Genomic DNA, 13,095 nt, shown 5'->3' with positions numbered 1-13,095 from the left:
GTACTTCAACAGCCGGATGGCCATAGTTTGGAGACCCCTGCTCTAGAGTGTCTGCTTTCAGAAAATATATTATTTTCAGGCCTAAAATTATTATTTTGAACATGTGTGCAAAAATCACAGAAATGGCTCTGGCAGCGAAAGGGCTAAAGGACAGGTAGAGAGCACTAGAGTGGGTTGTCAGGTAAGTAATGCAGCCTCTTCTGTAACCCCCCCCCCACCCCCACCCCAGACAAAGAGCATTTCACCCTTGCAGTGTGCTGGACCCCACTGCAACGGTTTTGATTTTTTTTTTTTTTTATGGAATTGGGCTTTAAAGCTTGCACAGGACAATCTTTCAGCGAGGCCCACCTCCCACGTAGGAATACTTCGAGGCGGACAACCCTCCGTCTGGTCCCTGCGCCCTCCGAAGACCCATTTCCAGCAACCTTTTTTCAGGGCCGACAGCCAAGCGGAAGCGAGCAGCGTTTGTGGCAACAAGGCTAAAATAACACAGCAAAGTGTTAAAAAAAAAAAAAGAGAGAAAAGAAAAAACAACATCATACGTTCTCGCAGAGTAAAGCTAGCGTGTTAGATCTGCGTCACCTTACCGCAACATGCATGCGTTGGTGGGTGGCAGCACACAGAAGGGTTAGTTGCAGTTTTGGTAATGCTGGGGGGCCTAGACATAATGCACATGACAGCTGATCTCCATGTTTGATGTCCCCTTAACCACTTGCCGTCCGCCTGCTGTTTATAAACAGCAGGACGGTGGCACTCCAGGGGCGGGTTGCCGTTCATAAACGGCACCTGCCATTTCTAGCTGTGTGCGCTCCCTGGGAGCGCGCAGCACCGCGATCCGGTGCTCGCTGTGTCCTCCGGACACAGTCAAACACCAATCGTCGGACGGGACCTCTGTATGGTGACACTGTACTGCTAGGGTGACAGTATGTAAAAAAAAAAAATAAATAAATAAATAATATAAAAAAATAAAATAAAAATTTAAAAAAAAAAATGTTTAAAAATTATAATTTTTGGTTATAAACTAATTTGGCTTATTTTTTTTTTTTTACTAAAAAGATAGCGGAATACATTTCGGCCAAGATTTATGATGAAAGATTATTTATTTGCAAAATTTTATAAGAAAAACACTTTTTTTCAAAATTTTTGGACGTTTTCATTTACATAGCAAAAAAAATAAGAATCCCAGCGGTGAATAAATACCACCAAAATAAAGCTTTATCTGTCTCAAAAAAATTCATATGGGTACAGTGTTGCATGACCGCGCAATTGTCAAAGTGTGATAGCGCTGAAAGCTGAAAATTGCCCTGGACAGGAAGGGGGGGTGAAAGTGTCCGGACTGGAAGGGGGGGAAAGCGTCCGGACTGGAAGGGGGTGAAAGTGTCCGGACTGGAAGGGGGTGAAAGCGTCCGGACTGGAAGGGGGTGAAAGCGTCCGGACTGGAAGGGGGGTGAAAGCGTCCGGACTGGAAGGGGGGTGAAAGCGTCCGGACTGGAAGGGGGGTGAAAGTGTCCGGACTGGAAGGGGGGTGAAAGTGTCCGGACTGGAAGGGGGGTGGGAAAGTGTCCGGACTGGAAGGGGGGTGGGAAAGTGTCCGGACTGGAAGGGGGGTGAAAGTGTCCGGACTGGAAGGGGCTGAAAGTGTCCGGACTGGAAGGGGCTGAAAGTGTCCGGACTGGAAGGGGCTGAAAGTGTCCGGACTGGAAGGGGCTGAAAGTGTCCGGACTGGAAGGGGGGTGAAAGTGTCCGGACTGGAAGGGGGGTGAAAGTGTCCGGACTGGAAGGGGGGTGAAAGTGTCCGGACTGGAAGGGGGGTGAAAGCGTCCGGACTGGAAGGGGGGTGAAAGCGTCCGGACTGGAAGGGGGGGGAAAGTGTCCGGACTGGAAGGGGGGGAAAGCGTCCGGACTGGAAGCGGTTAAATCAGGAGTAGGCAATCTGCGGCTCTCTAGCTGTTGTGGAACTACATTTCCCATGAGGCATTGCAAAGATTAAAAAACTGACAGTTACAGCTATTACTTGCAGAGGCATGATGGAACTTGTAGTCCTGCGGCTCTCAGGTTGCCTACCCCTGCCTTAAATAGTTCATTTGGACCAGGGTGGCCCAAACAATGTACTGCACTGACCGGTGTACTTGCTTGGCATTAGTAACTGTATGGAGCCTCAGCTCCGTACAGTATACAGCGCTGTGTTCTGGCAAAGAGGTGGGGCTTTTCTGTGTCACTCCCCCAGGACAAAATAGAATCGGACTGAGGGCCGCTCAGCCATTCACAGGAAGCTTTGTATTCTATGCCGCATCAAGTCGGTAGCAAGTCACCAGGAAGTCACCGGGCAAAGTCGCACCGTACGTCAAGCAACTTTCAGTTCGCAGACGTGTGAACCGAGCCTCAGAGGGACTTTAACAGCTTCCCGACTGCCCTATATCAAAAATCCAGCTACAGGGCGGCACAGGTGCGCAAAATCACGACTATATATGTGATTTTGCATCTCCAGGTAGGGGGCATGCGCAAGCACCCTACCCGCGCCGCCATTCGCAGCCGCAGCTGTCAATCACTATGCCCGGCAGGTAATTGCTCGGTATTCAGTGTATTCACCATTGTTGCATAATCACACGGTCTGGATGCTTTAATTCATATATGAAGTTATAGAGATATATGCGCGGCACTATTATATGACAATTACTCGCCGGCTCCCAGTGATTTCCAAGGATCTCCGACAGGGAGGACTGTTTTGTTTACTAACAGTTCTCCTGTCAGCTCAGGCATACTGCACAGCCATCCAGAGCAGTGCGATTACAGTGAAGCACACAGACCCCGCCCCCAAGTAAAACACGCCCAGCACACAGTTAACCCTTTGCTCGCCCCTCATGTTAACCCCTTCCTGCCTAGTGCCATTAGTACAGTGTCAGTGGGGTTTTTTTTGGATCTTTTAGAGTGCTTCACTTTGTCAGACAGCTTCTATTTAAGTGATTTCTTTTTTTCCATAATACATTATTTGGTTTGTAAAAATATAGTTACAACAAAAAAAAAGTAGAACAGTGAAAAGCTACACAATATCACAGTATAGGTGTTGCAGTAAAGTTTTATTTAAAGCGGAGCTCCACCCAAAAGGGGAAGTTCCGCTTTAAGCCTTTGTCCCCCACTCCTCATTAAGGATTGGCACCTTTGGGGAGTGGATATCCGCATTTGACAGGTACCCGCTCCCACTTCCACTGCGATCACCTAGGCGTTTGGAAGCGGAAGTTGTCCTAACCCCCTCCCTCCCCATAGTCTTCTGGGACACATGACAGGTCCCAGAAGACTATGGGGCCATTCACAAAGCGCATCGCTTCTCGCGCATGCACAGTGGGCACCCGGCTGTGAAGCCGCAAGCTGTCACAGCCGGGTGCCCACACTGAAGATGCCAGCGCCAGGGAGAGAAGACGGCCGGTGAAACCAGCGGTGGGGAAGACACTGCTGGACCAAGGGACAGGTAAGAGTCTGTATTTTAAAAGTCAGCAGCTACAGTTTTTGTAGCTGCTGACTTTTATTTTATTTTTTTTCAGGTTGAACTCCACTTTAAGTGATTTCTTGATTCAACAGGTCTGGCAGTAATCAGACCTGGATGTGGCAAGTGAAATTTAAGCTTTCCAAAAAATGTGGTTAATTCACAGTTCATTCATGATTTAGCAAGGGAGGGAGGCGGTAACTTAATCACGTAGGGCCAGACAGGTTTGGACAGCTTTTTTCCCCTCAATAAATGAAATAATTTGAAAACTGCATTTTGTATTTACTCGGGTTATCTTTGTGTAGAATACCATATTTTTTTGATGACCTGAATCATTTAAGTGTGACAAAAAAAAAACCACAAGAAAAGGGGCAAACACCCGTAGGTGATTTTCTGCGCACTCAAAATAAAAGGGAAGGTTTCATACCTCCCTGGAAAAATTATTTGCACAAGTGCAAGAAACCCCCTGCATTTGCAGAGGACCAGGGAAACCAGCCTATGCACAGATGTGCTGTAGTGTTCTCTTGGGGAGACATTCTTGCCTAGGCAAGAACTGTGGAAGTGCTGCCTTGCATTACAAATAAATCACTTGATAAAAAAAATTCTATTTGTATGGGGGGGAGAAGGGTGGAAAGAGGCAGGGCAACACAACATGTCCTTTAGGGTGAAAGTCCGCTTTTTTTTTTTTCTTTATTGCCCAGTGGGATAATAAATACATCACAGGGGTTCTAAAACCTCACCAAAGTTTTGCTTTTACATACACTTTAAAAACAAATTAAACTGGAAACTGTTATATTTTCCCTTTTATGTACGGGTATGCTCTTGGGTGTTGGGAAGGCATCTGAAATGCTCAGAGGAAATGCAGACCCAGGACAGCAAACTAGTGGTGCACCGAAATGAAAATTCTGGTGCCGAAACTGAAAATTCAAAATGACCGAAATGCACAGTTTTTAAAAATGAATATATATCTTTTGGAAAAAAATACGCTTTGATTAAAAAAAATATATATATGTATACCCCAATTTTTCTGCAAAATATGAAAGAGGATGTTACATCGAGTACATAGATACGCTTTCAAATTGTGCACGATCGTGGAATGGTGTGAAATTGCGGTACTTAGAAATCTCCATGGGTGATGCTTTAAAAATTTCTACAGTGTTGGCAGTATGAAGTTACAGAGGAGGTCTGGTGTGAGGGTCCTCTTTATGGAGAGATATGGGGTCAAGAAGACATAATTAGTGACGGGTCCTCTTTATGGAGAGATATGGGGTCAATAAGACACAATTAGTGACAGGTCCTCTTTGTGGAGAGATATGGGGAGTCAATAAGACATAATTAGTGACGGGTCCTCTTTATGGAGAGGTATGGGGTCAAGAAGACATAATTAGGGACGGGTCCTCTTTATGGAGAGATATGGGGTCAGTGAGACATAATTAGTGACAGGTCCTCTTTATGGAGAGATATGGGGTCACTAAGACATAATTAGTGACAGGTCCTCTTTATGGAGAGATATGGGATCAATAAGACATAATTAGTGACAGGTCCTCTTTATGGAGAGATATGGGGTCAATAAAACATAATTAGTGACAGGTCCTCTTTATGGAGAGATATGGGGGTCAGTGAGACATAATTAGTGACGGGTCCTCTTTATGGAGAGATATGGGGTCAGTGAGAAATAATTAGTGACAGGTCCTCTTTATGGACAGATATGGGGTCAAGAAGACATAATTAGTGACGGGTCCTCTTTATGGAGAGATATGGGGTCAATAAGACATAATTAGTGACGGGTCCTCTTTATGGAGAGATATGGGGTCAAGAAGACATAATTAGTGACGGGTCCTCTTTATGGAGAGATATGGGGTCAGTGAGACATAATTAGTGACAGGTCCTCTTTATGGAGAGATATGGAGTCACTAAGACATAATTAGTGACAGGTCCTCTTTATGGAGAGATATGGGATCCATAAGACATAATTAGTGACAGGTCCTCTTTATGGAGAGTTGTGGGGGGTCAATGAGACATAATTAGTGACAGGTCCTCTTTATGGAGAGATATGGGGTCAATAAGACATAATTAGTGACAGGTGCTCTTTATGGAGAGATATGGGGTCACTAAGACATAATTAGTTACGGGTCCTCTTTATGGAGAGATATGGGGTCAAGAAGACATAATTAGTGATGGGTCCTCTTTATGGAGAGATATGGGGTCAATAAGACATAATTAGTGATGGGTCCTCTTTATGGAGAGATATGGGGTCAAGAAGACATAATTAGTGACGGGTCCTCTTTATGGAGAGATATGGGGTCAAGAAGACATAATTAGTGACGGGTCCTCTTTATGGAGAGATATGGGGTCAGTGAGACATAATTAGTGACAGGTCCTCTTTATGGAGAGATATGGGATCCATAAGACATAATTAGTGACAGGTCCTCTTTATGGAGAGATATGGGATCCATAAGACATAATTAGTGACAGGTCCTCTTTATGGAGAGGTGTGGGGGGTCAATGAGACATAATTAGTGACAGGTCCTCTTTATGGAGAGATATGGGGTCACTAAGACATAATTAGTGACAGGTCCTCTTTATGGAGAGTTATGGGGTCAATAAGACATAATTAGTGACAGGTCCTCTTTATGGAGAGATATGGTGTCAATAAGACATAATTAGTGACAGGTCCTCTTCATGGAGAGATATGGGGTCAATAAGACATAATTAGTGACAGGTCCTCTTTATGGAGAGATATGGTGTCAATAAGACATAATTAGTGACAGGTCCTCTTCATGGAGAGATGTGGGGTCAATAAGAAGTAATTAGTGACAGGTCCTCTTTATGGAGAGGTGTGGGGGGGTCAATGAGACATAATTAGTGACAGGTCCTCTTTATGGAGAGTTATGGGGTCAATAAGACATAATTAGTGACAGGTCCTCTTTATGGAGAGATATGGGGTCAAGAAGACATAATTAGTGACGGGTCCTCTTTATGGAGAGTTATGGGGTCAATAAGACATAATTAGTGACAGGTCCTCTTCATGGAGACATCAGGGGCCAATAAGACCCCACATCTCTCCTCTGCAATGTAAAGCGTTGGATCAAAAAAAAAAAAAAAAAGCATTGATCCAGTGCTTTAAAAAAAGAAAAAAAAAAAGTGGCCGGAACAGGAAGTGACATCGCTCCGGTCCTCCAAGGGCATAGAGATGAGTGGCGGCCATCTTTCCTTCACTCATCTCTATGCCCATGGATTGATGGTTTCTCATCTAAACTACCGAGCGGCGGCCGGTGGCGGCAGCGTCCACAGGGGGTGGGCAGCGGCAAGGGGTGGGGTTTTTCCGGCACCTGTATCAGTGTTTTTTTTTTTCATTTCAGGGGTGTTTTCGTCACGTTTCGGACACTGAAATTTCGGTGCATCCCTAGTGGTGACCACCCAGTTATGTGTCTCTCCGTGGGTTGGTTGTACGGTACCTACCTGGCGTAATTCACCAAGCACAGCAGTGTGGTCTCCAGCAGCTGGACCACCAGGAGGGGACCCCTCACCTTCATCAATGGCTCCTGTCAGATACAAAATTGTCTTCATAAACACAGGGATTGATTGGTTTACTGAATGTAGGAGGAAGGGGTCTGTTACCCATTAAACACTTAGAGACCTCCCGCCCGCAGTATAATCCTCTGCATTGTGCAAAAAGGATGTTTGATCCTGTCTTCTCTGATCCTCCCCTTCTTCCATGTTCCTCATTTCATCTCCTAATAGAAAACAGCGATGGGGACACTCTGCACATGCTCAGTTTGGTGCTTACTGCTAGAGTTTTTTCTCTTTCTTGGGCAGAGTGCATGTGATCAGCACAGGGCCAATCAGCACTGTCCAAATAGAGGGTCAGAGGTCCTGCAGTCTCATAGGACAGTGAGAGGAGAATGAAAACGCCTCCTACAAGCTTTAACCAGTGCTCTGCTGGACACTGATAGAAGTCACAAGACTGCTATATACTGCTGATGAGAAAAGATATTTAGCAGTTTATATTTACTAAAATAATTGCATTTCCATGTTGTGTGTACTGTGGGAGACCAGATATAGTGAATGCGGGGTCCGGGGAGACCAGATATAGTGAATGCGGGGTCCGGGGAGAGCGGATATAGTGAATGCGGGGTCCGGGGAGAGCGGATATAGTGAATGCGGGGTCCGGGGAGAGCGGATATAGTGAATGCAGGGTCCGGGGAGACCAGATATAGTGAATGCAAGGTCCGGGGAGAGCAGATATAGTGAATGCTGGGTCCGGGGAGACCACATATAGTGAATGCGGGGTCCGGGGAGACCACATATAGTGAATGCGGGGTCCGGGGAAAGCGGATATAGTGAATGCGGGGTCCGGGGAGACCGGATATAGTGAATGCCGGGTCCGGGGAGAGCGGATATAGTGAATGCGGGGTCCGGGGAGAGCGGATATAGTGAATGCGGGGTCCGGGGAGAGCGGATATAGTGAATGCGGGGTCCGGGGAGAGCGGATATAGTGAATGCGGGGTCCGGGGAGAGCGGATATAGTGAATGCGGGGTCCGGGGAGAGCGGATATAGTGAATGCGGGGTCCGGGGAGAGCGGATATAGTGAATGCGGGGTCCGGGGAGAGCGGATATAGTGAATGCGGGGTCCGGGGAGAGCGGATATAGTGAATGCGGGGTCCGGGGAGAGCGGATATAGTGAATGCGGGGTCCGGGGAGAGCGGATATAGTGAATGCGGGGTCCGGGGAGAGCGGATATAGTGAATGCGGGGTCCGGGGAGAGCGGATATAGTGAATGCGGGGTCCGGGGAGAGGGGATATAGTGAATGCGGGGGTCCGGGGTTTAGTAACACTTTAACCCCTTCCCAGCCAGTGTCATTAGTACAGTGACAGTGCATAAGTATTATCACTGATCACTGTATTAGTGTCACTGGTGATGTCAGTGTCAGTGAGTGTCATATTGCCCTCCACACTATCACAGTCCCACTATAAGTCTCTGATCACCGCCATTACTAGTATAAAAAAAATAAAATAAAAACTGCAGTATCTATACCATAGTTTGTAGATGATATAACTTTCCCACAAACCAATCAATATTCACTTGTTGGGATTTTGTTTAGTACCAAAGACATGTAGCAGAATACATTTTGACCAGAACCGCGAGCTACGGCTTCAGCGTAGACCAGAACCGCGAGCTACGGCTTCAGCGTAGACCAAAACCGCGAGCTACGGCTTCAGCGTAGACCAAAACCGCGAGCTACGGCTTCAGCGTAGACCAAAACCGCGAGCTCCGGCTTCAGCGTAGACCAGAACCGCGAGCTCCGGCTTCAGCGTAGACCAGAACCGCGAGCTCCGGCTTCAGCGTAGACCAGAACCGCGAGCTCCGGCTTCAGCGTAGACCAGAACCGCGACCTCCGGCTTCAGCGTAGACCAGAACCGCGAGCTCCGGCTTCAGCGTAGACCAGAACCGCGACCTCCGGCTTCAGCGTAGACCAGAACCGCGAGCTCCGGCTTCAGCGTAGACCAGAACCGCGAGCTACGGCTTCAGCGTAGACCAAAACCGCGAGCTACGGCTTCAGCGTAGACCAAAACCGCGAGCTACGGCTTCAGCGTAGACCCAAACCGCGAGCTACGGCTTCAGCGTAGACCCAAACCGCGAGCTACGGCTTCAGCGTAGACCCAAACCGCGAGCTACGGCTTCAGCGTAGACCCAAACCGCGAGCTACGTCTTCAGCGTAGACCAAAACCGCGAGCTACGGCTTCAGCGTAGACCCAAACCGCGAGCTACGGCTTCAGCGTAGACCAAAACCGCGAGCTACGGCTTCAGCGTAGACCAAAACCGCGAGCTACGGCTTCAGCGTAGACCAAAACCGCGAGCTCCGGCTTCAGCGTAGACCAGAACCGCGAGCTCCGGCTTCAGCGTAGACCAGAACCGCGAGCTCCGGCTTCAGCGTAGACCAGAACCGCGAGCTCCGGCTTCAGCGTAGACCAGAACCGCGACCTCCGGCTTCAGCGTAGACCAGAACCGCGAGCTCCGGCTTCAGCGTAGACCAGAACCGCGACCTCCGGCTTCAGCGTAGACCAGAACCGCGAGCTCCGGCTTCAGCGTAGACCAGAACCGCGAGCTACGGCTTCAGCGTAGACCAAAACCGCGAGCTACGGCTTCAGCGTAGACCAAAACCGCGAGCTACGGCTTCAGCGTAGACCCAAACCGCGAGCTACGGCTTCAGCGTAGACCCAAACCGCGAGCTACGGCTTCAGCGTAGACCCAAACCGCGAGCTACGGCTTCAGCGTAGACCCAAACCGCGAGCTACGTCTTCAGCGTAGACCAAAACCGCGAGCTACGGCTTCAGCGTAGACCCAAACCGCGAGCTACGGCTTCAGCGTAGACCCAAACCGCGAGCTACGGCTTCAGCGTAGACCCAAACCGCGAGCTACGGCTTCAGCGTAGACCCAAACCGCGAGCTACGGCTTCAGCGTAGACCCAAACCGCGAGCTACGGCTTCAGCGTAGACCCAAACCGCGAGCTACGTCTTCAGCGTAGACCAAAACCGCGAGCTACGGCTTCAGCGTAGACCCAAACCGCGAGCTACGGCTTCAGCGTAGACCCAAACCGCGAGCTACGGCTTCAGCGTAGACCCAAACCGCGAGCTCCGGCTTCAGCGTAGACCCAAACCGCGAGCTCCGGCTTCAGCGTAGACCAAAACCGCGAGCTACGGCTTCAGCGTAGACCAAAACCGCGAGCTACGGCTTCAGCGTAGACCAAAACCGCGAGCTACGGCTTCAGCGTAGACCCAAACCGCGAGCTACAACTTCAGCGTAGACCCAAACCGCGAGCTACAGCTTCAGCGTAGACCCAAACCGTGAGCTACGGCTTCAGCGTAGACCCAAACCGCGAGCTACGGCTTCAGCGTAGACCAAAACCGCGAGCTACGGCTTCAGCGTAGACCAAAACCGCGAGCTACGGCTTCAGCGTAGACCAAAACCGTGAGATACGGCTTCAGCGTAGACCAAAACCGCGAGCTAGGGCTTCAGCGTAGACCAAAACCGCGAGCTACGGCTTCAGCGTAGACCAAAACCGCGAGCTACGGCTTCAGCGTAGACCAAAACCGTGAGATACGGCTTCACATGGACTAAAAACCTTCAGAAAGGGCCTACACATGACTAAAACCTTCAGAAAGGGCCTACACATGACTAAAACCTTCAGATATGGTGCCTGATTTCCTTTATGCAGAAGCTTCATGCAAACCACACCTACTCTAGGAAATACAACCGATCCCTCCGGGAATGAGGTCACAGTCACCTCCGCCGCATCTACAGTCTCCAGATAATGGAAAAACCCCTCCTCCACCGTCCTTGGCATCACTGAGCGCAGGTACTTCGTATCTGGAAGGAAGAGAAGAGGAAATCAGCACAAATCTCCTGCCTCGCCTACAACACTACTATGGCTGGTTGAGTTGGATCAGAATTAGGGCTGTTTAGCTGGTATTCCACCTAAAAGTAAAGTTGACTGTTGTTGAAGGCCAGTGATTCTGAAATTTCCCCAGCGAGAGACTTCCTGGGAAGATGGGGGGGGAGGAGAAGGTCAGCAATGCCTGTATCAGAACCGCACATGCTCATCAGAATACCACATGTATGGAAGAGCAACAGAAGGTGGGTGATGGAGAAGGGGAAAGGTGGGGAGGACAGACAATAGGGGGGGGAGGGAATAAAGAAATGGGAGAGATCACCAAGTGAGGATGTAGGCAAGTAAAAGAGGTGAAAATAGTTAATCCGTTAAAAGGAGGGCAGGGTAAAAAGTCGAGGGAGGAGTCACAAGTTGGAAATGGAGGCAGGGTAAAAGAGAGGTGGGAGGAGTCAGCTGAGGTGAAAAGGGGGTGTGCAGAAGGACAGAAGAATGAGAAGAAGCAGAAAGGATCACCAGGTGGGGAGGGAAACTGAGGGAAGAGACTACTGGTAGGTGGAAAGGCAAGCAGGTGATGATGGAAAGTGGGAGGGATCACCAGGTGGACAGGGGAATGGACCTATTGGTAGGAATCAGCAGATGTGGCAGCAGGCAGGGCAAAGAGGGTGGTGAGAAGATTCACACGGTTTAGAAGGGCGGACTAAACATGGAGGAGTCATCATTTGTGAAGTAAGGCAGAGGATTGACAGAGGTGGAAAGAATAGGTGGCGAGGTGTGCACGAGGACTGGTCTGGAGGGAGGAGTCTCCCAGTGAAAAAATGGGAAGGTGCATAAGGAAGGAGACACTGTGTGGGAAAGTGAATGAGGGAGGTGAGAGAAGTCACTAGGTGGAGAGATGAGAAGGTGGAGGAGGAAGGAGTCACCAGGTCGGAACGTGGGAAGGTGAATGACGGAGGTGAGAGAAGTCACTAGGTGGAGAGATGAGAAGGTGCATGAGGCAGTAGTCAACAGGTCGGGAGATGAGAAGGTGGATGAGTGAGGTGGGGGGGTATTTCCAGGTAGGGAGAAGTCACCAGGTGGAGAGATGGGAAGTAGATGAGGGAGAAGTCACCAGGTGGGAGGATGGATGAAGGAGTCACCAGGTGGAATGATAGGAAGGTGGCTAAGGGAGGAGTCACCCGGTGAGGAGATGTCAAGACAGATGAAGAAGGAGTCACGAGGTGGGAGGATGGAGTCTCCAGGTACGGAGATGGGAATGTGGAAGAGTGAAGTAGGAGAAGTCTCCAAGTGAAGAAAAGGGAAAGTAGATGAAGAAGAGTTATGAGGTAATAGGTGGGGAGATGGGAAGGTGGATGAGGAATGTAGGAGGAGTCAATAGGTGGGAGAAAGGAAAGGGAAAAAAGGGAGAAGTCACCAGATGGTGAGATGGGAAGGTGTATCAAGGAGGTGGGAGGAGTTAAAGTGTGGAGAAAAGAAGATGGATGAGGAAGGAGTCACCGGGTGGAAATATGGATGAGAGAGGAGTCACCAAGTGACGAGTCCCAGGGTGGGAAGATGGATGAGGGAGGATGGATGAAGAAGGAATGGCCAGGTGGGAAGATGGATGAAGGAGTCTTCGGTTCGGTAGATGGATGAAGGCGTCATGGGTAGGAAGATGGATGAAGGAGCAGTCATGGGTGGAAAGATGGATGAGGGAGGAGTAACCAGGTGGGAAGATAGATGAGGGAGGCGTAACCAGGTGGGAAGATGGATGAGGGAAGAGTCGCCAAGTGAGGAGATGGATGAGGGAGGAGTCGCAGGGTGGGGAGATGGATGAGGGAGGAGTCGCAGGGTGGGGAGATGGATGAGGGAGGAGTCGCAGGGTGGGGAGATGGATGAGGGAGGAGTCGCAGGGTGGGGAGATGGATGAGGGAGGAGTCGCAGGGTGGGGAGATGGATGAGGGAGGAGTCACCGAGCGGGGAGATGGATGAGGGGGGAGTCACCGGGCGGGGAGATGGATGAGGGAGGAGTCACCGGGAGGGGAGACGGATGAGGGAGGAGTCACAGAGAGGAGAGACGGATGAGGGAGGAGTCACAGAGAGGAGAGACGGATGAGGGAGGAGTCACCGGCTGGGAAGACGGATGAGGGAGGAGTCACCGGCAGGGAAGAAGGATGAGGGAGGAGTCATCGAGAGGGAAGAAGGATGAGGGAGGAGTCATCGAGAGGGAAGATGGATGAGGG

General features: G+C 49.7%; 1 protein-coding gene across 1 annotated transcript in view; it reads right to left on the bottom strand.

Moving 5' to 3' along the window:
• The window catches only part of NAPRT (nicotinate phosphoribosyltransferase), a gene marked incomplete at its 3' end in the record, with an annotated part of 61,925 nt that overhangs the window by 47,925 nt on the left and 905 nt on the right, over window positions 1-13,095 (bottom strand). Inside the window, exons 2-4 of the mRNA XM_089666634.1 lie at window positions 10,727-10,854; window positions 6,944-7,026; window positions 349-479 (exon numbers count right to left, since the gene is read on the bottom strand). Coding sequence (XP_089522760.1) covers window positions 349-479; window positions 6,944-7,026; window positions 10,727-10,854 — 342 coding nt within the window. The remainder of the gene's footprint in view (window positions 1-348; window positions 480-6,943; window positions 7,027-10,726; window positions 10,855-13,095) is intronic.

This window comes from Staurois parvus, unplaced genomic scaffold (genome assembly GCF_062004578.1).
Source record: "Staurois parvus isolate SC_StPar_1 unplaced genomic scaffold, SC_StPar_1.0 ptg002756l, whole genome shotgun sequence".
Taxonomy (NCBI): domain Eukaryota; kingdom Metazoa; phylum Chordata; class Amphibia; order Anura; family Ranidae; genus Staurois; species Staurois parvus.
This window is presented reverse-complemented; position numbering and strand designations above follow the sequence as displayed.